The 26,119-nt window shown below is 44.1% G+C and overlaps 1 protein-coding gene across 1 annotated transcript in view; it reads right to left on the bottom strand.

Moving 5' to 3' along the window:
* The window catches only part of LOC126485071 (uncharacterized), a 777,137-nt gene extending 765,344 nt beyond the window's left edge, over nucleotides 1–11,793 (bottom strand). The window contains exon 1 of the mRNA XM_050108674.1: nucleotides 11,435–11,793. Coding sequence (XP_049964631.1) covers nucleotides 11,435–11,539 — 105 coding nt within the window. The 5' untranslated portion in view covers nucleotides 11,540–11,793. The remainder of the gene's footprint in view (nucleotides 1–11,434) is intronic.
* Nucleotides 11,794–26,119: the final 14,326 nt, after the last annotated feature.

The following is a 26,119-nucleotide window of genomic DNA, read 5'->3' as shown; positions in this document are numbered from 1 at the left end:
GTATAATTTTTTTTTATTTTATTTTATTTTTTTTTTTTTTTTTTTTTTTTTTGCATCTGCTGTACATAAACCAAAGTTGTTGCTGAATATTAGGTGAAGTATAATTTTTTTTTTTTTTTTTTTTTTTTTTTTTTTTTTTTTTTTTTTTGCATCTGCTGTACATAAACCAAAGTTGTTGCTGAATATTAGGTGAAGGATGGCTTTACACTCAGATTCAAGCAACGCTGGTCCATGTTGCATGGCATCCGCAAAATCCGTGCCACACTAAAGCGTTCCTGCAGATGGTAGTGGGGTTGGAAACAGTCGTTTGTTCACTGTTCACGGCTAATTTGTTCTGCATCTACATCTGGCGTATTCCGTAAGAAACCGTACCGTTGTCGGGGTTATACGAGTACAGTATGCAAATATTTTCCCCCTCACAGCCCCTCCCTCTATGCAAAGGCACTCGCGGTTAGCGAGTTGGTAGTAAGACTGATAGCACGTCTCTATGTAGGCGTGAATTTCTCTGCATTCTCATCAGTATACAGCGATGAGCCAAAACATTATGAACATCTGCATAACAGCGTATTGCTCCGCCTTTGGAAGGCAAGGCAGAAGCGATTCTGCGTGGCATGGATTTGACAAGTCCTTGATAAGTCCCCGGGGCTATGTGGCACCAGACGTCTTCGCGCAGGTCAAGCAACTTCTGAAAATTACGGGCCCGTAATATGTGAGCACGGAGCTGGAGCGTTATGGCATCCCATATGTGCTCCATCGGTTTCAGACGAGGCGATTATGATGGCAACGTGATTTCACTGTATTGCTCCTCATATAGCTGTCGAACAATTCTCGCTTTGTCACACAGGCAGTTGTCCTGGAAGATGCATTCAGCAAGAGGCATATATGAAGGGATGTAGATGGTCCGCAATGTGAATGTCTCCCAACAGCCCGTCTCCTTGGTGCGGTGCACTTTTCGAGCAGCCGTAGGGCACGGGAACATAGAGATGGGACTGTGGATCAATGGAAAAGTGTGGCCTTGTCGAATGAATCACGTATCTTGTTGCAGCATGCCGATGGATGTGTGTGGAAACACTGTCTCTGTTTTGCTACGCTAAACGTTCTATATACTTACTAGATTCTAGACGACATCTTTGTTGCCTCAGAGTCCCGAAACTGTGGTGTTTATGATGTAACATTACATAGAAAGAAGTCTGTTATAGCTGGAGGAACTTTTTGTTTTTACTTCCACATTTATATTTTCGTTCACCTTTTGAGTCAAAGACATCCACATAAGTATGACACTTTTTTAAATGCTGTTTAGTTTTTCTCTGCTAGATAGCACCTCAGTTTGTAACACAGCGCAAGTATGTAACATTTATCCACATGAGCATGGGGGTTTAAACCTTCGAAACGTGTTGTGTAAATAAACAGTGACTGGTAATAGTAAACTTGTGGTTTCGTTCGATATCAGTAACAGCCATGGTAAGACCCTACCAAGAATGTTAGCATTTAAAGGCATCAGTTGAGAAGACTCGTCTTGAGACATGAACGAATCGTCAATTTGGTAGCGGAGGGAAAGTGTGGAGGGTAAAATTTTTAGATCAAGTGATGAGTACAGTAAGTAGGCTCAAACGGATGTAGTTTGCAGTAATTCGGAGATGAAAAGTCGGGCATAGGATAGGGCAGCGTAGACAGTTGCACCAAACAAACCAGTCTTCGGATTGAGGACTACTACTACCCTGCTACCACACAATGATTCGGATTTTAATTGAGCTTCCGCTCAGTCCACTATTTCCTTACGGCCATCAGTTGACAGCACGTGTTGTTCGGAACAGCACAGTTAGTAAATAATTTCTCCAATTTTACCGCCATCATTATGTATGTGGTAGAAATGAGGAAGATGTTAGACGTACTGTCTCATGGTTGACGTGCTCACAATAAAATAACGGTAGTGCGATGGCTCCATACAAATTCCCTTAATATCTGACACTTATGTGGTCACAAAATAAATGAATCTATTTTTTCGTAGCTTCCGACATTATTCTATTTTTTTGCTCCAGCAGCTTTGCTCTCAACCGATACGAAGATTTTGTCAGTACTAGCTCATCGACGTAACGAAATACCAGCCACGCTTCTGTACATAACTCATTAGAGACGTATTTTCTTCGAGACAGCCTCACTGCGAGAAACTGACAGGTTCTCAGTGCCCGCCTAGTCTCGGAAAGCCTAGTTGGAAAAGATATCGAACAGGGGACTGAGGGCTCTGAAATATGAACGAGCAGATCCGCTGTGACAGCAAACCGCGGCTCGGTTTTAACATCGCGGAAGTTGGCGGGGGGAAGGACCGGCGCAAAGTTCGGAGCCGGCGGCATTCCTATGCTATCATCACGTGCGGGTTACTGATGGTTCAGACCTACATCCGAAGTCTGGAACTATTCATGTTGAAGTAAATCGTAGCTGTAAGCAGTATGCAGCAATAACAGGGTTACAAAGCGGAAAATACTTGTTGACATGTACCATTAACTACTGCTAACTAATGCTACAGTAGTATAAGCTATAAATTTCTCCATAACAAATAAAAAGAGTTAAGGAGAAACTACTCCCGTTGATGTCGGACGGATCACATGATCATCTGAGCACTGGTGGGAGAGGAAACTGGCGGTAACTTTTTGGAGGAAGCACTCCAGCATTGACATTAGGTGACTTAGTAAAAGTCCTACATTGATCAACCAAAGCATTATGACGACCTGCTTAACAGCTTGATTGTCCGTCTTTGGAACGAAGTACATCAGTAATTCTGGGTATCAGGGATCCCACAGTTTGTTGGTAGCTTTGTGAAGGTGTGTGGAATTAGGTGTCTACGCACATTTCATGTAATTCGCGTAAATAACGGGCTCCATAGGATCTACATCAGGCGAATCTGGTAGCTGATAAGCAACGTGAGTTCACTATAGTGCTCCTCAAACCACTGTAGCACGGTTCTGGCTTCGACACGCGGATAATTATACTGCTGAAAGATGACATCGCCGTCGGGGGAGAAATCAAGCATGAAGGGCTGCACGTAGTTCGCAGCTGTCAGCGTGTCTTCGATTACTACCACAGGTCCCACAGCGGCGAGCGCAGGAGAATCTCTACCACGTCATTATACTGGTCCCACCAGCCTGCGTCCGTGGCGCGCTGCACGTTTCGAGCCGCCTTTCACCTCGATGACGACGTTCTGGAGACGACTAAGCGACTAAGTGCAGCAAAAATATGATTATCCCGAAGAGCCGACACGTTTCCACTGATCGACGATAGAATCCAGATGGTCCCGTGCCCACTACAATGGAAACTGACGATGCGGTTGGGTCATCATGTGAACACGTGGGAGTGGTCTGCTGCGGCGCTACATGTTCAACGATGCACAACGAACGGTGTGCTCTGAAACACTTGCGCCTGCACCAGCATAGTGCTCTTTCGGCAGAGGTTCCACGGATCAACATCTGGCCTACTTTACAGAGCAGACAAGCCTTCGAAACCACGTTCTGTGAAGAGTCGTAGACATCCAGCCATTTAGTGCCTAGTGGTATTTTGACTGTCCTACCATTTTCCCCGTAGATGCTGACGATCGTGGCACGTGAATATTCAAACAGCTTCCACGTTTCCGAGATACTCGTTCACAGGCTCTGCGTAATAATAATCTGCCCTTTGTCAGAGTCGCTTATCTCAGTGGATTCCCCCGTTTGCAGCCCATATCTTCGCTAGGGTGATCCCCCGTCCGTAACTGCTCCGCTTAACATAGCTTTTGTTACCGCGTCACGTGCCCGCAACGCCACCACGCGGCATCCACCGTCGCGGTGGGCAGAGGTCATACTGGTTTGGCTTAGCAGTGTAACTCGCCGAGGCGGTGAACTCTTCTTCTCTAGTGAAACTATTTGCACTGTCAGTCGTGTAGTGCTTCGGAGGTTGTAGGATAAGGCAGGACGGCCGGGAACTCGGCCGTTGAACACAGAACTTAATACGGAAGAACTTTACAAAACTATACCTTTAAGAGAATAGATAATAGAATGATAGATGACGCTTCTTTTGTTTTCTGCAAAAGCTTTTCATCACATCGGCACCCAGGTAAAACAGCGAAGCAGTCCTAAATGCATTTTAATCGCAATGGCAAATAAATGAGTCCTGGCAGTTTGCATGAATTCTGCTGCAAAGAATCATTGTATTACATATTCATTCTTTCTGTTATCTGTGAGAAACATAATTACACTACTGGCCATTAAAATTGCTACGCCAAGAAAAACTGCAGATGATAAACGGGTATTCATTAGACAAATATATTATACAACAACTGACATGTGATTACATTTTCACGCAATTTGGGTGCATAGAGCCTGAAAAATCAGTACCCAGAACAACCACCTCTGGCCGTAATAACGTCCTTGATACGCCTGGGCATCGAGTCAAACAGAGCTTGGATGCCGTGTACAGGTACAGCTGCCCATGCAGCTTCAACACGCTATCACAGTTCATCGAGAGTAGTCACTGGTGTATTGTGACGAGCCAGTTGCTCGGCCACCATTGGCCAGACGTTTTCAGTTGGTGAAAGATCTGGAGAATGTACTGGCCATGGCAGCAGTCAAACATTTTCTGTAGCCAGAAAGGCCCATACAGGATCTGCAACATTCGGTCGTGCATTATCCTGCCGAAATGTAGGGTTTCGCAGGGATCCAATGAAGGGTAGAGCTACGGGTCGTAACACATCTGAAATGTAACGTCCACTGTTCAAAGTACCGTCAATGCGAACAAGAGGTGACCGAGACGTGTAACCAATGGCACCCCATACCATCACGCGGGGTGATACGCCAGTATGGCGATGACGAATACACGCTTCCGATGTGCGTTCACCGCGATGTCGCCAAACACGGATGCGACCATCATGATGCTGTAAACAGAACCTGGATTCACCCGAGAAAATGAAGTTTTGCCATTCGTGCACCCAGGTTCGTCGTTGAGTACACCATGGCAGGCGCTGCTGTCTGTGATGCAGCGTCAGGGGTAGCCGCAGCCACGGTCTCCAAGCTGATAGTCCATGCTGCTGCAAACGTCGTCGAACTGTTCGTGCAGATGGTTGTTGTCTTGCAAACGTCCCCGTGTGTTGCCTCAGGGATCGAGACGTGGCTGCACGATCCGTTACAGCCATGCGGATGAGATGCCTGTCATCTCGACTGCTAGTGATACGAGGCCGTTGGGGTCCAGCACGGCGTTCCGTATTACCCTCCTGAACCCACCGATTCCATATTTTCCTAACAGTCATTGGATCTCGACCAACGTGAGCAGCAATATCGCGATACGATAAACCGCAATAGCGATAGGCTACAACCCGACCTTTATCAAAGTCGGAAGCGTGATGGTACGCATTTCTCCGCCTTACACGAGGCATCACAACAACGTTTCACCAGGCAACGCCGGTCAGCTGCTGTTTGTGTATGAGAAATCTGTTGGAAACTTTCGTCATGTCAGCACGTTGTAGGTGTCGCCACCGGCGCCAACCTTGTGTGAATGCTATGAAAAGCTAATCATTTGCATATCACAGCATCTTCTTCCTGTCGGTTAAATTTCGCGTCTGTAGCACGTCATCTTCGTGGTGTAGCAATTTTAATGGTCAGTACTAGTGTACATAACTGCACATCTCATTGCAGTATCAAGTATCTGGAAATTAAGTGTGGATAGACGAATTGTGGTATATCATTAATCACAAAGCAATTCATTTTTTCTTTCCGTTACTGACCATCTTTGGGTTACGAGAATCAACTCAGCGATGGAGCTTGACCTTCTTACAGTGTTCGAGCGTTTTTGCAGTTGTTTCACTCCATTTCTCTGAGCAGTTGTTCATCCCGATAAATTTATGCTGGAAATCTCAAACTGATTGTCTAAGTTTATGCTGGAAATCTCTGAAACTGATTGTCAAGTCCATAAACATGCTTGTATTCATTATTGTCGTCAGCATTTCTCTCTTGTGTCTAGGAAATGGTTAACGCTTTTTTTCTGGAGTTTCGATCAAACACACCAAATACAGGTTTGGTTGCTTCTGTTGTTTTCAGTTTCCTGTACAACGGGCTGCTGCTTTTTCTGATGCTACTTGCAACTTCATCTACGTTTTTGGAAATCATTTCTCGGCTGCTTAATCTGTGCTGCCCTACTGTTTGCCTAGCAGAAACATTTCTTGCGTTATTATCCTGCCTTTCTCTTCTTACTGTCGCTATTAATTCAGTAATGCCGCACGTTAATGAAAGTGCTAACCATCAGAAACGTCAATGAAGAGGTCCGGTAATTTTTGTAGCCATTCCAGTTGCCAGTAACTACTCTTTTTTTAAAAAATTTCTATAGGCACAGTGAAGATTTAAAGGCAACGACGAACAACCTAAGTGTGCGATAAGAAGTGAAACTTATTCCATTAAAACTGTATTGCACAAAACCGTGACGAGATACGGCAGTCGTAGCTACACTTTCATGACTGAATTGTACATTTGGCGTGAGCACAATTATTTTATTAATTTCCTGACACGTTTCGGTGGCTGGTTGTCTTCAGTATCACATGAAATTGTTGCAACGTATCGATGTTGTTACTAAAAATCATGCGTGGAAATTGTTCTCTTAGCTAGTTCAATGAACAGACTTCACGACAAGCCAAGCCAGATACCTGCAATGAGTGTTTCCGAAGTGTCGTGTGGTACCCAGCGAGATGACACGGAGACTAACGAACTGTATCCACATACGGGGGAATCGGGGTTCAAACCACCGTCTACTCCCGCAGATTTAACTTTGTGTTTCTGTAAAGCGATCACGACAGATGTTGAAACATCTTTTTCAAAGACACGTCCGATTCAGTGCCCTTACCCTTGTCCTAGACGATCTTATAACCCCTCTCTTATGACCCCTCTCCTGTGGCCTCGTCATAGCTGGAATGTTAAATGATAGTATTACTTGACATTACGACAGAAGGAGCCGGTTAGTGCGTTAATTCCATTAGATTTGCATCCGAGAGGGGACACGTTCAAATACAATAAGCTTATGAGACATCTCTCGTAAATCTCTCTCAACAAAACGCCACATCACCAAAGACTCATTTTTATTTTACTATGAGCGTCCAACATAACAAGAAGTCGATGACGTTAAGACATAACGAGAGTCACAATGACGGAGAAATCCTTTTACTGTTGCGATTTTTTTTAGAATGTTGTTGCTTTTTCAAGTTCTTCGTAAGGAACTACACATTTTACGACTGTTTCCGGATTATCTCACTGAGATGTATTGCACGATACAGTCCCAATACTGAGCAAAGTCTATACGTTGGTAGTCGTCCAATAACACCTGCTGTTCTATGAGACGTAAAGTCCAGTTGGAGTTAAATAATCCTGAATGGTGGTCATTGGGCCTTCTCACAAAAGCTACCCTGGCCACCGATCTGTTGTTAGACATTTCATTCTCAGCGGATGAAGCATTATGATGGCATTGCTTGAAATACTTTTTCGCAGAACAGTGGCTTGATGCTGTGCCACAGATGACAAGATCAGGCCTAAAGGTTACCGCCCGATATCGATTACGGGGCTTACTTCACGCTTTCTGGTTCGGTGGGAATTCCGGCAGGTCAGTGACTTCATCTGCTATGTTCCGTCCTTTTGATGTTAGCTCTGACGAAAATACAAGGGAATGTGAGAAAAGTGCGTTTAGTTATGTTGTTCAGTTATTTTCGTGCTCCGCTGGTGACATGCACAGTCAATCATTACGACGTGAGGCGTAACAGCTATTTCCCCCAACGCATGAATATGAATGCACTTCGTCGATTTGTGTGAGTACTGAATATTTAGATAACGTCAAGGATAGATAAAGCTTCATCCTGAACGTGTAGCTACAAACAAAACATATATTAAAACGTATCCAACGTGGCCGAAACGTTGGTTTTCTCCAGTAGTTGTTTTATACAGTATGACCTGATATCATTTCCAGGAAACTTTTATGTCGACGTATTCAAGAGTTTCGCTACAGAGCAGGAGAGACGATGACTGGAAATGAATCACGTTTGTTGCTGAAATTTGTGTCATCGTCGCTCAGAATGTTTGATTCAATGACTTGGAGATGAAAAGTTTTGATGATTCTGCAGTTCTTCTTTCCTATTGCAAAATAACGTGAAAACTGAATAAGGAAAGTCTCTTTTCTATCAGTATAGCATTTACATATACTTCAAATGTTCACAATCTGCGTTTGTTTAATGACATAATTCGTAAGTGGGTAACTGCATTACAAGCCCGCATACAGTATGTCTAGTTGCTTATGAAGTCGCAACATGTTTGTTTCTTACGTTGTGACAACATTATACCAAGGCTAAACATAGAACAGCCTGTCAGCGAGATTCCACTGAACGTAATTGAATGGAAAATGTCGTACTATATTGCTTTCATACATACTGCTTGATAATTGATAGAGCTGCTTATTACATGAGAACTCTGAGCGTACGTTACCTCCCTACGATTATTTTGGACAATATCCATGTGAGTTTCTACCCATTGCCATCTTCAATTCGCTTCGATTTGTTTGTGCAGTCAGGTCATCACATCACTGGTACGCGTATGTGTGAATATGAGGCCACTGTTCTCCAAATGACAGTAAGAAGAGAATGTGTAAACCAGGTTCTAGTGTCTCGCATCTTACAGCCCTCCCGTCTTCCTCGTTTCAATTGGACATCAGATTGTAATGTCTATTACCTGTTGAAGTGAGATAACCTCACATAGATTAAGATCTTCATTACTTCCTCTCTAACACGCCAATTAGAAAAGGAATGAAAACTACGTCTGTACATTGTCCATAAGCCGTAATTCTTCACAGCAGTTTGGTGACATTCTTCATAATTCGTATATACATTTTAAGTAAATCTATAGGATATGATTTAGGCCTTAGTGCCCCACGTCTTGGTCAAAGTAACGCCCATACTGAGGCAGTCTGAGGACGGACATCCACAGTTCAAACTAAGCACTATAGTGTTAGGTAAGGTAGAAATGATAGATATTGGCTGTTTAGGGTGTGTGTCATATAAATAAATAGCTGCTCTGTGAGTACACTGTAGTTACGATTTCTCAGCGTGTCAATTAATAACATTCTGTTTGCCGGTATAACGCTGTTAAGGTGCATGTACAGTTGACAGTGACATGGCCTTGCGCCCGTAGGGTATAATGTCAATTTGACTATCTAGAAATCGTTCAGAGGTTGTGATGATGAAACACAGTCAGCTAGAAGCTTTTTTAATGGGTTTTTGTATGTCCCAGGTGTAATACGGTAGAGCCATACCACTCAATACAGTTGCTCAGGGCGTGGTCGGAACAGTCTACCCGGCAGATATTTTGGCATTACGTTCATTTACCAATTTATCTCGATTCCATTGCCGCCTTATATGAAAAAATTGCGCGTGAGGAGATATAACGCAGCTGAAGGTCACTGATGTATCATAGAGCACATCTAAAACTGTTTTCTTTAAATATCGGAATTTCGAATGTGAAGAAAATAGAAGTAATAACATCACTGAAACGATTTACATATTTAGATAACTGGTATGTTTACAGGGAAATTTCTGACTTACTTACGATGGACTTAAACGGTTTAATCGATTTCGTAGCCATGTTTGCGTTGTCGACGCGATTTCCTTTAAACGCTGTCGATGCACCCTTCGTTAATATAGAAGAGCGTAATTTTGAATGAAAAAAAAGACTGAAATAACGTCAAATTATGATACACTTGCATTGCTTTCTTTTCTTGTAACTTAAACAATGCTTGTTATCTCTCGACACTGTTGTTTCACGATTCTATCGGTCAGATAACACTAGGTATTTAACATTCTGCTGTTAAAGTTTGAATTTTGAGCTAAATGACAAGAGTAAAAAGTCGGTGGAATCAGTAAGCTACGGCATACGAAACTCTGTGTGTGAAACATCGAGGTCGGTATGGGCGAGTCCAAGTTGCGTGTTCCTGACGCACTCTAGTCGCTATTTAACGATCACGCAGCTAAGGTAAGATCGGTGGGCATTCTCATCTCGCGGTCTTATTCCTGTCAAAATCTTCAGCGATATTAACGGAATTACCGAAAAAATGAGTTCTCCCATTCAAAAAATCCGATTTCTAAACTTAAAGGTAATATTTTGCATTTTTTTCCTGCTGACTGTACAACATTTTTTGCGTGCTTAAGAGCGACAGTAACCTTCATTCTTTCAGCTTAGGAAAAATACTCTTGTAAACTTGCATTTCACATATTTATCTCATCTTCTGCTGAAACGGAGGGTAAACAAAACTCAGCAGTTCTGTCTGTCTGTTATCTCACAAACTTCATTGTGAAGACAAATGTAAAGTATTGTCCTTCGCAAAACATAAAATAGTAGTAGTTTCTGACGGGATAAGTAATGGAGCACAAGTGCGGTCAATATGTTATGCAAATATCTGGGAATTAACAACGTGCGGGGCATAGAGAGGCACTATCATATAAGCTTAGTTAGTGGGTGATGAAATGGTATACTCAGACTTGTTGACAGAACACTGGGGTACTGTAGTTTATTACGAAAAAAAATGGTGCGAAACATTTGCAGAGCCTATATTGAGGTACTGTTAAAATTTGTGGGATCCATGCAAGACTGAAGTAACAGAAGACGTCAAGCTAATTCGCAAAGCGTCGCAGATTGTTTGTCCAGTGGGAGATTGTAACGAAAACACTGAAAAGTGTCAGCTGGCACGACGCCTAGTTAGAAAATTTACACTGCAGGTCATCACGGCTTAGTCAACGAATATTCTTCAGCGTAGTGCTTATTGTACACGTGGAGATCTTCAAGGTGGAGTCAGAGACTTGGCGTCTTTTCGCGGTCCACCCGTGAACTGGTCCGATAAATGCTTTCGTTAGTAGAAAGCACCTCAGTATAGGACTGACGCAGGTATAGACATATTGCATCATTGGAGGTGCAAATGACGCGGGTGAGCACGGCAGAGAAGGGTCGGGGGCAGGCAGCGTGGGTCAGGTATGTTTGCAGTCGATCGGAAGCCTATCGCGGAGACGTGGACGCAAGCCAGCGGCAGGGCAGTAGGTGTGAGTGGGGGTGCGGTGAGCGGCCTGGGCCGACGTCCCAGCTTCAACAGGTAGGTGTGGCCCCTGGCGCCGCCCGCTGGGTCACTGCGGCTACCGAGCAAGGCCACGCCTGGGCACAGCCCACCCCCACCACCACCAACACCAATTACTCTTCGTCCTTACAGCCGTCGTCAACAGGTGCGAGAAATAATTTAAGAGTCGAAGGTCAAAACGATCGCGTTGTCTCGGGACGCGCGGTAATAACAGCTTGCGAAAAGGGGTGGTTTAAGAAAAGAGAGAGAGAGAGAGAGAGAGAGAGAGAGAGAGAGAGAGAATGAGAATACATGAACGGGAACGTCGCTAGGGCGGCCTCTTTACCTGAGTGGTGCTCGGAGCGACAGCAGGCTCTTCCAGGCTTTCTACCTCGTGGTCGGTGCGAGAAGTTGAAGAAACGATTGGCGCCACAGCCTCTCGAGATGTCATCGCTGGGTCTCCTAGCCTAGACCATGGCGGCGCCGCGGTCGGCGCTCGGGCGAGCTGTCTAGCGCACGACCATAGCTACGGAGTTGTGCGGCGCGGAAAATGTGAGACCGGAGTGTCGGTTTCGCCCGCAAAAGCGACGGGCGGCGGGGCCGAGCAGTGTGTGTGCAGCAGGTATCGCGCGATCTCCGTCCGGGCCGCACTGCGCGAAGACCGGCAGGCAGGCGCCCGGTTGGCGGTCGCGCGCGAGCCGGGAGCAGCCGTTCGTACCCGGGCGCGGCGCGGCTGAGCCGAGACGCGCGGACGGGGGCTCGCTGCCTCACTGGCGGCACGACCCGGCAAAAAATGTATGCAAAACACGGTCACTGCGGCAACGTGCAAGGTGGCTATGGCAATATCGGCGGGCGCAAAACACCTGGCGCCGCTTCGTAGGTGGTCGGCGGGCGTCGGCCGGCGCCGGCGACGCCCCGTATCGATCGCGGCGCCGGCTGGTAGCGGCGCGGGGACCGGGGAGCGGGGAGCGGGGCCGCCCTGGATGGAGGTCACCTCACCTCACCTCACCTCACCTCGCGCGCGCACGCACGCACGCACCGGGTCATAGGCGACGCTCCCCGCCAAGGTGACTTCATTTCGCACTCATCCAGATAACTACTTCATTCGGATAATCGAAAATCCGGATAATACGAAAGTACAGCGACGCAAAATAAAAATCGCAACACCAAGAACTTGTGCGACGTAAAAGAAAGTTGATGGGCGTGTTTCTACATCTCACTCACCGACTGGTTGGTTGGCTGATGTGGCGGAGGGACCAAACAGCGATCTCATCGGTCCCGTCGGATTAGGGAAGCATGTGGAAGGGGGTCGGCTGTGCTCCTTCAAAGGAATCATCCAGGCAGTTGCCTGAAGCGATTTAGGGAAGTCACGGAAAACCTAAATCAGGATGGTCGGACGGGAGTCTGAGCCGCCGTCCTCCCGAATGAGAGTCCAGTGTGCTAACCAGGGCGTCACCTGGCGCGGTCTGCACCTGAAACATGTCTGTTCGGATTTCACCCCAGCCGCATAAGAGTGGCGCTGGTAGCGACCCTACGAGGACGCAAATCAGGCTGGCTTTGAAGACGCGCTGCAACGACGATGAGCGTTAGCGACCTTTGAGATTGAACGTCATGACTTGATGTTACGCAAGAATGCCTTCAAGGCGACAAAGACGCTATTATCAACACCTCACTCAGTTTGAACGAGGTCTTGTCATACGGCAACGAGAAGCTGAATGTTCCTTCTGCGATACTGCAGAAACATTTCGCAGGAATGTAGCCACTGTACAGTCATAAATTTACTTATTATCTAACATAATTCCATCCCCGAATCGCATTTCTATGAGTTGTGGAATACACGTCTCTGACAGCTATTCTCTCTTCATTATACACAACTTCTCCAGCCACACATTTCCTTTACAATGCAGAATAAACAGCAGCCAGACGGTGCAAAACCCGACTTGAACCATTGTGGGTTTTACACTATCCTAATGAAGATTTTTGTTTTATTCCATGCCTTAGCTCACGTAGTTAGCCATCCAGTAGATCCGGAAGGCTTGCGTAGAGCTGGTCAGTTATTTTCAGATAACCATAAAAAAGTTTCGCTTGTATCTCAGGAAATGGCGGACTTCCCTTTTTTGTACAGGATCAGTACTTTCCACTCATGGCTATTTTGTTTTTAGTGTGAAGTGATGGTCCCAACTTCTCAACACGGTAACAAATAAGCGCAGAAAATGAATTGATTTCTTTTTGAAACGGAGTCGACCGAACTTGTTTCCGGAAATCAAAACAAACAGCTAATTTTTATGTTGCTGATTATTTTATGGCTGCCTGTTTGTTCAAATGTTCAAATGTGTGTGAAATCTTATGGGACTTAACTGCTAAGGTCATCAGTCCCTAAGCTTACACACTACTTAACCTAAATTATCCTAAGGACAAACACACACACACACCCATGCCCGAGGGAGGACTCGAACCTCCGCCGGGACCAGCTTCACAGTCCATGACTGCAGCGCCATAGACTGCTCAGCTAATCTCGCGTGGCTGCACGTTATGACTTCAATTATTATGTGTTGGATATTTTCCAATCTCTCCCTTCCCCTGCAGTTTTTACTCTCGACTCCTTCCACTCGTAGCACGCAAGTTACTTCCTGATGTCTTAACAAATGCCTCATCATACTCTCCCTTCCTCTTGCCATTGTTTTCCATGTGTTCCTTTCATCGCCGATTCCACAGAGAACTCATCACCATTTATCAGTCCACCAAATTTCCAATATCTTTACAAAGCACGATACCTCGAACGCTTCGATTTTCCCATTGTCCATAAATGGCTTCCATATAATGCGCAGTGCTCCAAAACTACTTCTCGGAAATTTCTTCCTCACATGAAGGCTGATATTTGATAATAGTAGGCTTTTCTTGGCCAGGAATACCTTCTTTGCCTGTGCTAAGCCCCTTTTTATGTCCTCCTCGCTTCGTCCGTCAGGTGCTGTTTTGGTTCCAAAGTAGCAGACTTCCTTAACTTTGTTTAATTCATGGTCCCCAATTTTGGTGTTAAATTTAAAGCAAATCTCATTTCCGTTTCTCATTACTTTTGTCTTTCTTCGTTTTACTCTCAACCGATATTCTATACTCATTATATCGTTCATTCCATTTATCATCCCCTGTAATTCTTCTTCGGTTTCACTGAGGACTGTAATGTCATCAGCGCGTCTTATCATTGATATCTTTTCAACCGGAATTTTATCCAACTTCCTAACTTTTCTTTTCTTTTCTTTCCGCCATTGCTTCCTCAACGCATGGATTGAAGCGTAGAGGCGTGGAACTACGTCCCTGTCAAATCATTTTTAATCTGAATACTTTGTTCTTGGCCTTCCATCCTTACTGCTCGTAAGTCTTCTAAGCTCTCTTAAGCTCTCATTACTATACCAGAGTCCTTACGGGTTCCCTGTCGTGACATATTTCTTCCTCAGTCACGTCATCAGACACAGAGTATGTGACGTCATTTCAGTGATAAAAAAATTACGTGAAATTTGCGAAGAACTTGTCAGTATAGACCCACTTATGAGTATGAAGCTGCACCCCCTGTGGCCTGCATGCATGCACTAACTAGGTTGGGAAGGGTGCTGCACACCCTCCCGAGGCAAGATTGCCCACAGCTCTGGGACTGGTGCCTGATGTTCTAGGTACTAACGCTGCGACGCTCGAGAAGGTTCCACGTACGTTCTAGCTGGAACAGATACGGCAATCATGCTGGCCACAGTACTATCTCAACATCAAGCAGACAGTTCATAGACAGGGACGAACATTATCCTGTTGAAATATGGTACCACGATACTATAGCACGAGAGGTAAAATATGAGGAGGACAGAGTATGTCCGTGACATATCGTCATGCCGTCGGAATTCCCTCAATCACTAGCAGCAGTGCCCTGAAGTCATACTCGATGGCTCCCCACACCATGACTACTGTAGTGACACCACTTTGCCTTTCCAAAACATTGGAAGAATGGGAGACGTCACCAGGTCGCCGTCATACCGCCAACGACGGTGATCGGGGTGGAGCAGAACCGTGATTCACCGCTGGACACGTGCGGCACCAGTTGTCAGCAAGTCGATCCTCGAGGTCACGGGACCAATCCAAACGCAGCCGATTGTGTTGTGATGTTACCGGCAGCCTACGCATCAGAAGGTAATTTCATAGTCCGGCTGCTGGTAGTCTTCGAATACTGGAGCAGGACAACATATAATGTTGCAGGGAGATCAGATAACTTACGGGAATGTAGTCGGGTGACGTCGTCAACAACCCCTGATATCTCGACAGGAGCACACCTTGCCATTTTCAAGGCAAAACTGCAGCAAGTAAGTGCTGTGCAAGCGAATTTAAAACCTCCGTTTTTACAGAAACTTCGCATAGATGGCAGACACACACACACACACACACACACACACACACACACACACACGCGCGCGCGCGCGATCGCGCGCGCGCGCGCATTGTAAAGACTAGCGCCACCACGAACCAAAGATGACCGACGTCAGAAATTATCGTAATAATCTTGGAATTAATAATCAACGGATGAAGTAGCATAAACTATGTCAGTCTGTTTTTTGACAAGTGAGAGAGCAGGGTTCCATGCAGATTCAAACAAAAACCATCATCTTCGTTCATAAGGTTCATCATCATCAGTTATCTGCTATATTAGCAGGTCCTTTGCCTCTCCATTTTCTGCGATCCATTGCTTCCTTCTTAAGGCTGCTGTATGTTGTACCGTCCATCATGTCATCCAGTATCTGGAATCTCTTCCTTCCTCGCTTCCTTTTCCCTTCTACATAACCTTCTAAAACTGTTTTTATCAGTCCGTCATTCTTTCTTAATATATGCCCAATCCAATTTCTTTTTCTTCTCTTTATTACATCTAGTAACTGCCTTTTCTCTCCCACTCTTCTCAGTACCTCTTCATTTTTTACTCTGTCCATCCAACTTATTCCTTCCATCTTCCGCCATGTCCAGATCTCAAAAGCCTCCAGCCTTTCTCTGTCTTTTTTCCTCATAGTCCATGTTTCAGCGCCATATAGAAGAGCACTCCATACAAGACATTTTATGAGTCTCTTTCTGAGTTCTCTGTCCATACCGCTGCAGAAGATTATCCTTTTCTTATAAAACGCCTCTTTTGCCATTGCTATCCTTGTTTTAATTTCTGTGGTGCACTTCCAGTCGGTGTCTATCCTGCTTCCAAGACACTTAAAATTTTGCACCTGTTCTAGTGTTTCTCCATTCAGCACAATTTTTATTTCCTTATTTCCTCCTATTGCCAATACTTTTGTTTTATTTGTGTTAATTTTCATTCCATATTTTTTTCCGTTAGTTGCAATGGTGTCCACCAAATCCTGTAATTCTTTTTCCCCTGTGGCTAGAAGGACCATGTCGTCAGCAAATCTCAAGCACCCTACTCTTCTTCCTCCAATTTCTACTCCTTTGTCATCTAATGAGCATTGGTCAATCATATTTTCCAAGTACAGGTTGAAAAGAGTAGGTGATAAACAGCATCCTTGTCTTACTCCTTTCCCTAGTCTCATCCAATTTGTACTTCCTCCTCTCATAAGGTTACCTGCTAATTAAATTTCAACAACTACCTTAATAACACGATCACAGTAGCTGGAAGTGCATGCTAGAATCTCTGCGCTCTTACATTCCATACGATGACCGGTGTCGAGACAATATTCTGCAATGGTGGGTTTGCTCGGCTGTTGTAAGAGTGTGTGACGTTTATGCTCAGAACACCTGTCCTCCACAGTCCTGATAGTCTAACCAATAGATGACATGCGTCAACTGTACGGATTACGGTATGCACCCGCCTTACGCAAATCAAGATTATCCTTTACGGAACCTAGAAGGACCCAGACCTTAGATGTGATCGAAGACTCGATATTATCATCACTCACTCGGTATACAGTTGACCGCTAGCGCAACGAAAGTGACTTGGAGATGGGCTAATTCAGCTCAGGGTCCGAGATGATATGGGCCCCGTGAACCAACGTACGAGACACCTCTTCACTCTGAGCCGGATGGTGACAGCTGTCAGCCTGAAGATACAAATCAGAGTCAGTAGGCATCATACAAACAGCGTGTCTGAACGTATCATCCACCTTACTCCTGGCCAACACATCAAGGAAGGGAAGACAAAATTGTTGAGGCTTTCGTGGCCACTTGTTGACAAACTGCCTATTGGCTTCTGTCTCGGGTTCTTCGGCCGAAGAACCCGAGACAGAAGCCAATAGGCAGTTTGTCGAAGGGAAGACAGCCACTCTTTTCCTCCTTCATCGAGAAACGAGTATTCCGGTGGATTGAATTCAGGTTTCCTAACGCGTTGTTGGGATTCTCAACGCCATGAGGTCGAACAGCAAATCCGTCGTCTACATAGCTAAAAAAACACGAAGGGTTTCAGAGCCGCACACTCCAAGGTACGTTCCTCGAACCTTCCATAAACAAATCGGCAATAACAGGTGACAACGGGCTTCCCATGGCAACTCCGTCCTTCTGTTTGCAGTTCTGGTCTTGAAAAAAAAGTAATAGAAAGTCAACGTATGTTTAAATAGGTTCGTTAATTCAGCCTCCTGAAGATATGTTTCTCCTCACAGGTGACCACCAAGAGTCTCAATTCTTACTGTACTGTTACCCCTAGGTTATATGACCTCCCTTAGGTTCACAAGGGAGTGTTTCCTCTTCGATCGAGAGTAACATTGGTGCTCAGACATGGTGTTGTTGTTGTGGTCTTCAGTCCTGAGACTGGTTTGATGCAGCTCTCCATGCTACTCTATCCTGTGCAAGCTTCTTCATCTCCTAGTACCTACTGCAGCCTACATCCTTCTGAATCTGCTTAGTGTATTCATCTCTTGGTCTCCCTCTACGATTTTTACCCTCCACGCTGCCCTCCAATACTAAAATTGGTGATCCTTGATGCCTCAGAACATGTCCTACTAACCGATCCCTTCTTCTAGTCAAGTTGTGTCACAAACTTCTCCTCTCCCCAATCCTATTCAGTACTTCCTCATTAGTTACGTGATCTACCCATCTAATCTTCAGCATTCTTCTGTAGCACCACATTTCGAAAGCTTCTATTCTCTTCTTATCCAAACTATTTATCGTCCATGTTTCACTTCCATACATGGCTGCACTCCATACAGATACTTTCAGGAACGACTTCCTGACATTTAACGCTATACTCGATGTTAACAAACAAATTTTCTTCTTCAGAAACGCTTTCCTTGCCATTGCCAGTCTACATTTTTTATCCTCTCTACTTCGACCATCATCAGTTATTTTGCTCCCCAAACAGCAAAGCTCCTTTACTACTTTAAGTGTCGCATTTCCTAATCTAATTCCCTCAGCTTCACCCGAGATAACTCGACTACATTCCATTATCCTTGTTTTGCTTTTTTTGATGTTCATCTTTTCGAAGTTTAATGTCAGTGAGTTGGCTTTAAACCATTTATTAATATCCATGAAAATATCATTAGCAGATCTTCCTAGAACTATTCTCGACATAATTTTTATTGCAATACTTGTGCCATCTGCAAACAAAACGAACTCTGCTTCTGGCAGTGTAACTGGTGAGAATCATTAATGTACACAAGAAAAAGCAATGGCCCTAAGATGGATCCTTGTGGGATACCACATGTAATTTCTTCCCATTCTGATGATGAGCGGTGACTTAATTCACTAGTCCCTTGCACTGACACTATTTGTTTCCTGTTAGCGAGGTATGACTTGAACCATTTTGCCGCACTGCCCGTGACACCATAGAATTCTAATTTATTTAAAAGGATGTTGTGGTTCACACAATCAAATGCCTTTGACAAATCACAGAAAATACCTGCTGCTTGTAATTTGTTATTTAATGAATGAAGTACATCTTCACTGTAGGTGTAAATAGCCTTCTCGATATCAGAACCCTTCAGAAATCCAAACTGTGTTCTTGATAATATGTTATTTGTGGTCAAATGGCTGAGAAGCTACCTGTACATTACTTTTTCTAAAATTTTTGAGAATGCTGGCAAAAGCGAATTCGGTCTGTAGTTTGATGGTATCTCTATCCATGAACCATGGTCAGATGACGTTGTCTTAAACGATACAGGAAGGAAATCACAGCTGCAGTAACGAAACTGTCCTAAGGATTGGCACTTACTACATTGTGTAATAGCTGCTTCAGACTTTGAACGTAAACGCTACTAGGAAATCAATGGCTGCGGCCGTGCCACCAGACGCCTCTGCTCGTGGCCTCCGTTGCGATCCGTCATTAGCTATTCTATTAAACTGGCTGATAGCTGCTACGGTATTTATTACATCGCTCCAGAGTGTGCGCCTGTGTAGGTCGTCCTGCACAGAAAACCTTTTTCCGTGTAGTCACTAACAGTTTGTCACTGCATAAATTATTTTTGCATCTACCACTAAATACATACTCCGCAAGCCACCGTACGGTGTATGGCGGAGGGCAACCTGTACCAATACTAGTCATTTCCTTTCCCGTTCAACCTGCAGATAGAGCGAGGGTAAAACGACAGTCTATATGCCTCCGCATGAGACGTAATTCCTCGTAGCTTCTCTTCGTAGTAGTTACACGAAATGAATGTTAGGTGCAGTAGAATCGTTCTGCACTCGGCTTCAAACGCCGGTTCTCTAAATTTCCTCAATAGTGTCCATCGAAGAAAACGTTGCTTACCTTCCAGGGATTCGCATTTGGGTTCCCGATGCAGCTCCGTAACCTTTGCGTGTTGCTCCACCCTACCGATCACAAATCTGGCAGCCCGCCTCTGAATTGCTTCGATGTCTTCCTTTGATCTGACACGTTACATACAGCAAACACACAAGCAATATTCAAGAATAAGTTGCACCAACGTCCTATATGCTGTGTCCTTTACAGGTGAATCCCTGTTTCCTCAAATTCTCCCAATAAACCGAAGTCGGTCATTCGCTCTCCCTACCACAGTTGCCACATGCTCGCTTTGCAACGTTACGCCCAGACATTTAAACGACTTCACTGTATCCAGCAGGACACTACTAATACTACAGCCGAAAGTTGTGTTTTTCTTTCCTAGTCCTCCATATTAACTTACATTTTTCAACATTTAGAGCTAGCTGCCATTCATCTCACCAACTAGAAATTCCTCTGTATGTCCGTGAGATGGTTGCGGGACTCGGCTGTTCGATACGGGATGTCATATTAAATACCTTTCATCCGTCTTGTTTCCAAGCTTTGTCGGTCAGGATCCTGAAGATCGCGTAGTAAAACGCTGAAACTGGCAGCCAAATAAAATAATCTCGGCAACTAGACGGCTAAAAGGTATTTAATTTGACATCTTTTAACTGGAAGTTTTGTGTAAGTCGTCCTGTATCTTCTTACAGTCACTCAACTTCGATACCTTACCGCACACTACAGAATCATCAGCAAATAACGCAGGTTGCTGTCCACCCTGTAAGTCAAATCATTTATGTATACAGAGAGCAACAGCGGCCCTATCACACTTGCGTGAGGCACTCCTGACGATACCCTTGTTTATGATGAACAGTCACCGTCGAGGACAACATTGCGGGTTCTGTTACTTAAGAAGTCTTCGAGCCACCCACATATCTGGGAATGCTCCGCACGAGCAATCCTATTCAACACCTCATTAGTTATGTGATCTACCCATCTAATCTTCAGCATTCTTCTGTAGCACCACATTTCGAAATCCAAACTATTTATCGTCCATGTTTCACTTCCATACATGGCTGCACTCCATACAAATACTTTCAGGAACGACTTCCTGACATTTAACGCTATACTCGATGATAAACAAATTTTTCTTCTTCAGAAACGCTTTCCTTGCCATTGCCAGTCTACATTTTTTATCCTCTCTACTTCGACCATTATCAGTTATTTTGCTCCCCAAATAGCAAAGCTCCTTTACTACTTTAAGTGTCTCATTTCCTACTCTAATTCCCTCAGCATCGCCCGAGTTAACTCGACTACATTCCATTATCCTTGTTTTGCTTTTTTTGATGTTCATCTTATATCCTCCTTTCAAGACACTGTCCATTCCGTTCAAATGCTCTTCCAAGTCCTTTGCCGTCTCTGACAGAATTACAATGTCATCGGAGAACCTCAACGTTTTTATTTCTTCTCCATGGATTTTTATACCTACTCCGAACTTTTCTTTCGTTTCCTTTACTGCTTGCTCAATATACAGATTGAATAGCATTGGGGAGAGGCTACAACCCTGTCTCACTCCCTTCCCAACCACTGCTTCCCTTTCATGTCCCTCGACTCTTATAACAGTCATCTGGTTTCTGTACAAATTGTAAATAGCCTTTCACTCCCTGTATTTTACCCCTGCCACCTTCAGAATTTGAAAGAGAGTATCCCAGTCAACATTGTCAAAAGTGTATACGTGTGATGTATAAAATATCTATGCTCAATTCATGTTGACAAACCTGTCTACTTTTTAAGGTCTTTGATTGTTAATGTAGAACCAGTTCGCCGGGTGAGGCTAAGGGACAGTGAGTCTTGAGAAGTCGTGAGAAACGGACGATTTTGAGAAAGGTCGTGTTGTTGAACATTTTGAGACAGACTTATGTTGGAAAAGCTTATACTGGGGAACTACTGATTGTTATGAAGATCATATTACGAAAATACATAATATGGAAAGCTTTAAACAGTTTAAGTTCTTACGTAGCATATTACAAACACAAGGACCCATTGTAGTAACAATTACAGCAAATACAGAAGTTACTTCTAGACAACGAGCAAGCAACAACGAGTATTCAAGGTAAGGTAATTAAATTATTTCGTGTTCGTACTGTGAAATTACCTTCTCTTGTCCAATATTTAAGTCTCTTATGATCTGTTAATAGAGTGAACAGACCGACGGGGACTTGTGGTCCTAGCCGGCCGCGGTGTTCTAGCGGTTCTCGGCGCTCAGTCCGGAACCGCGCGACTGCTACGGTCGCAGGTTCGAATCCTGCCTCGGGCATGGATGTGTGTGATGTCCTTAGGTTAGTTAGGTTTAAGTAGTTCTAAGTTATAGGGGACTGATGACCACAGATGTTAAGTCCCATAGTGCTCAGAGCCACTTGAACCATTTGAACTTGTGGTCCACTATTGAAACCAGGAAGACCACACAGGTTTTTAAACACGCGTCATAATTTGATATAAAATAATTGATGATATTTAATATTTGTTCCCCGGACGAGGGAGGTACAATACAACGCATAGATCATTTAACACACACACGGGTCTCTACAGCTTTTACCTGTCGTCATTTCCGCATTCTCTTTTGGCCCGAAAGTGCAACAGTCTTTGCTTCCTCGGCATTTTCCGGATTGCGCTGTTAAATCATGGTGGGTCTTTTCCACTCTTAATCAACTTACGAGGCACATAATTCTCCAGACCATGATTTAAAATCCGCTTAAACTTCGCCCATAATTCCTCTACGTCCATCATACTGGAACATGGTGATGGCAATTCATTGTCTAAGTGGGATGCTAACAACTGCTTATCTGCTCTTTCTAGCAGAAATACTCTGCTAGCCTTCTTGGTTCATTTATTAACTTTAATAACAAAAATTGCAATGGAGGCATCATGGTAGCTAATTCCTGTCTCTACTCTGACGCCATCGATTACGTCAGGCTTGTTTGTAGCTACAAGTTCTAAAATATTTCCATTGTGTATGGGATGTCGAGCTAGCTGCTCAAGATAGTTTTCGAAAAACGTTTTCAATGGAACTTCGCGAGACTGATTGTATCCCCTGCAATGAATCCCTATATGCCCAGGTCTGCACTCCGTAGGTTAAAGTTGCCTCCAAGTAGTGTTGCATGATCTGAGTATTTACACGCTACTGACCACAGACTTGCTTTGAATGACTCTAGAATCGCGCAGCGGAATTGGGTGGCTGGTAAAAAATCCGACAATTAACTCGGTTGTTATACGTGACCAGGTAACTGGTAACTTAATTGTCACACTCAAATTCGACGTCAATAGGGACAGTTCTTTTTGTGTCAACTGCAATGAACACTCCCCCCTCCTACACCCCGAAGCAGCTGCCTGAAGGCGGATGACCGTAGCCAGAATCGCATTCAGCTGTTCGCGAACTGTGGCCAGCTCCTCCTGCATCCGGACACAGCATGTACACATCCTACCCATCCTTGCAAGACTGAAGAAGTCAACTATAAAAGCACACAGAAACTTAGCCATGTAACTCGGTGCCCTCCTGGCGTGTTACCAACGGACGATACGTCAATGAGCTGTGTAGCTGACTGTTCAGTAGAAGTGAAACTGCGCTACAAACTTCCTGAATGTACACTTAGAGTTAAAAAAAACCACGAGATTAATCCTCTTATATAGAAAAAAACGCATGAAATTCAAGAAACATACTGCTCTGGAGAGATGTAACAGGCGACAGCTGGGGTTCCACTGAGTTTGTTAGTGATTTTCGGTAAGCGCCTTGTCGACAAAAAGCGAGTAAGAATATGTCATCAGTCACATATTGTTACACTGTAGTATATCGTAAATGGCCGCAAAACAAATCTCCCAAACTTCTGACTACTAAGAAGGTAATCCGTGTAAGTAGTTAAATCAGAGTGAACCCACTTGTTATTACATTATTCTGCATCTAGTTCCCGCCAAATGCGTGAATTGTTAGCTGAATTCCATTGTTCAATCCCCAATTTTTGTGACGTAATGGCAGTATCAATCGGAGTTTCATAATGCTGACATAGCTGCGGCAGAATTCGTTACGCAAATTTATTCTTCGTAGATAAGGGGCACTAACGGTATATTTTTTAACGTGATAAGAAGTACCGACTGTTAAACTGATAACCATCAACAGCACGATTTATACAGAATCCACTGGTAATAGACCTCCTGACTCACTAATAATTTGTTACAATTACAGCTGCACACGTCAGCTCTCATTCCAGCCCTTTTCCTGTGCCACTGCCCGCAGCAGTAATGTGCTGTCTTGCATTCAAAAGAAGACTCAGAACTGGCAGGGATAACCGTTCTGATACATACTGTACTCCACGCAGTACCTTGGTTTGGCAAATGTACGAATACAACTCCGAACTGTCTGCTTCCACAAATACCACATAAGTTAGAGAAATGTAAGTGCAGTATCAGCAAAACAACAAACTATTCGCTGAAATGGAAGATGAGTAAAACGAGTCCGAAAGTACGCTAGAGATAGAATCGTTAAAAAACATGTTTAATGCATTTGAAAGAACGCACCGTGCGCGCTCTTGCCACCTAAAACAAATCGCTTGTAGCGCTTGTCCTAACAACGGTGTGTTCCCTTGCGTGGTGCCAAAACATGCGACTACGTAGTGGAGAGAGGCGAAATGCTTAGATGCTTTTTAAAAGAGGATATGGAGAAGAAAGGGAGGAGTGAAATCGACAGATCAAGTGTTCGTTACACGCGATGAATGAGAACACACGAAAACTATAAACAGTTAAGAGGAGGAAAAGGAATTGGCTCGGATGTTGGATGACAAGAGACCTTATAATAAAAAATGCGTTAAAAAGGATGTTGACTGGAAAGAGGACCGGAGGAATAATGTGATACCTTCTAAATGACGACGTCAAGCCAAACGCAAACATAAATACAGAAGACCACTACCACCACGCAGTCGGCTGTTTGTGGAACGGCTCGTACAGACAACCTAGTTCCTACACAGAGAACATGGAAACAGAAGCAAAGTGTCTCGTGTGACATAAGTAAACATACTTCTATGCGGAAGGTAAAGTGAGAAAGTGTTCAGTGAGATGAAAACACAAATTCATTAAAATAATTTTTCAGTTCTGCAGTGTCACCAGTAAAACAGGTCTAGTGGCGCACTCGTTCGTGACTGATTTGAGAGGAGTGTCGGCGGAACACCCTTTCGGCCATTCTTTTTCAGTGGTTCCTCATTTTCACTTCAACGCAAATGACGAATAATTTCTTTTTTTTTTTTTTTTTTTTTTTTTTTTTTTTTTTGAGTGCTCTCCATGATTACTTCCCTGTTCTTGACCAAGTGAGTTGGCGTTTTGCCACAATTAATTTATGCGAAAAGCAGCTAGATATTTTACCCGAAAGGAAACGACTTTATTGGGCCTGTCTTTTTGGAAGTACACCAGTCAATACAGAATTCAGGCTGCTTCTTTATCCCATGCTTACACATAGAGAGTGCTGGGGACCCGTGCTGGCAGAATTTCTAGGTGAAAACTTACAATTAGCGTAACAAATGGAAGAACATGTTAAATCAACACTAAACTGCCCCACAATGTAAATATCGTGAGTTGTTGCCATTTCTTGTGTGTGTGGAAAATTCCAGTTATTACAGTGTAGCGACACGCATTTGATTCTACGGGTTGTCCATAAGAGAATATCCCAGTTACAAATTTTAATAGCATCGACTGTAATCGTTGTAATGTTAATTCAATGCCCTAATGATAAAGAAACTTACAGTTTTAAATAAGTGCATGCACGAGTACTGCTTTTTTTGTTTTCCTGCTTGCAGCGCCACATACGCAAAATGGCGACTCCCGATCGCAAAGCGTAATTATCGTTCGACGTTAGAATCTGTGATCCCCTATGTGGCAGGAATATGCACTTGATGGTACAGTAAATGCCAAACGACTGGATGTGTGTGTAAGGGAAAAGCACGAGATCACCAAAAGTGTCTGAATAGGATTTTGACTGTCTGGGTATCGTGCCTTCGTAGTCCTAAGAAGTCTGTTCGAAAAGCAAGTCTCGAACCTTAGCTGTCAAAGAAGACAGTGGGAGATCTTAAGAAAACGTTTACACGTGCGTCCATGCTGGGAACAGTTGACACGCGCTTTAAAGCCAGATGACTGGTGTAGGCATAACTTTGTAACTGAAGGATTGCATTGGGAAGATGAGATTCTTGCTCGTGTGGCGTTCAGTGATGAGACAACTTTTCATCTAAGTGGGAAGGTAAATTACCTATAATTTTCGTATTTGGAAATCAGAAATCCTTATGAACGTGTACAATATAGGAAAAATTTTCCCAAACTAAA

The sequence above is a fragment of the Schistocerca serialis genome, chromosome 6, assembly GCF_023864345.2.
Source record: "Schistocerca serialis cubense isolate TAMUIC-IGC-003099 chromosome 6, iqSchSeri2.2, whole genome shotgun sequence".
Classification (NCBI taxonomy): domain Eukaryota; kingdom Metazoa; phylum Arthropoda; class Insecta; order Orthoptera; family Acrididae; genus Schistocerca; species Schistocerca serialis.
Note: the sequence above shows the minus strand (reverse complement) of the source record. Positions and strands in the feature narration are given on the sequence as shown.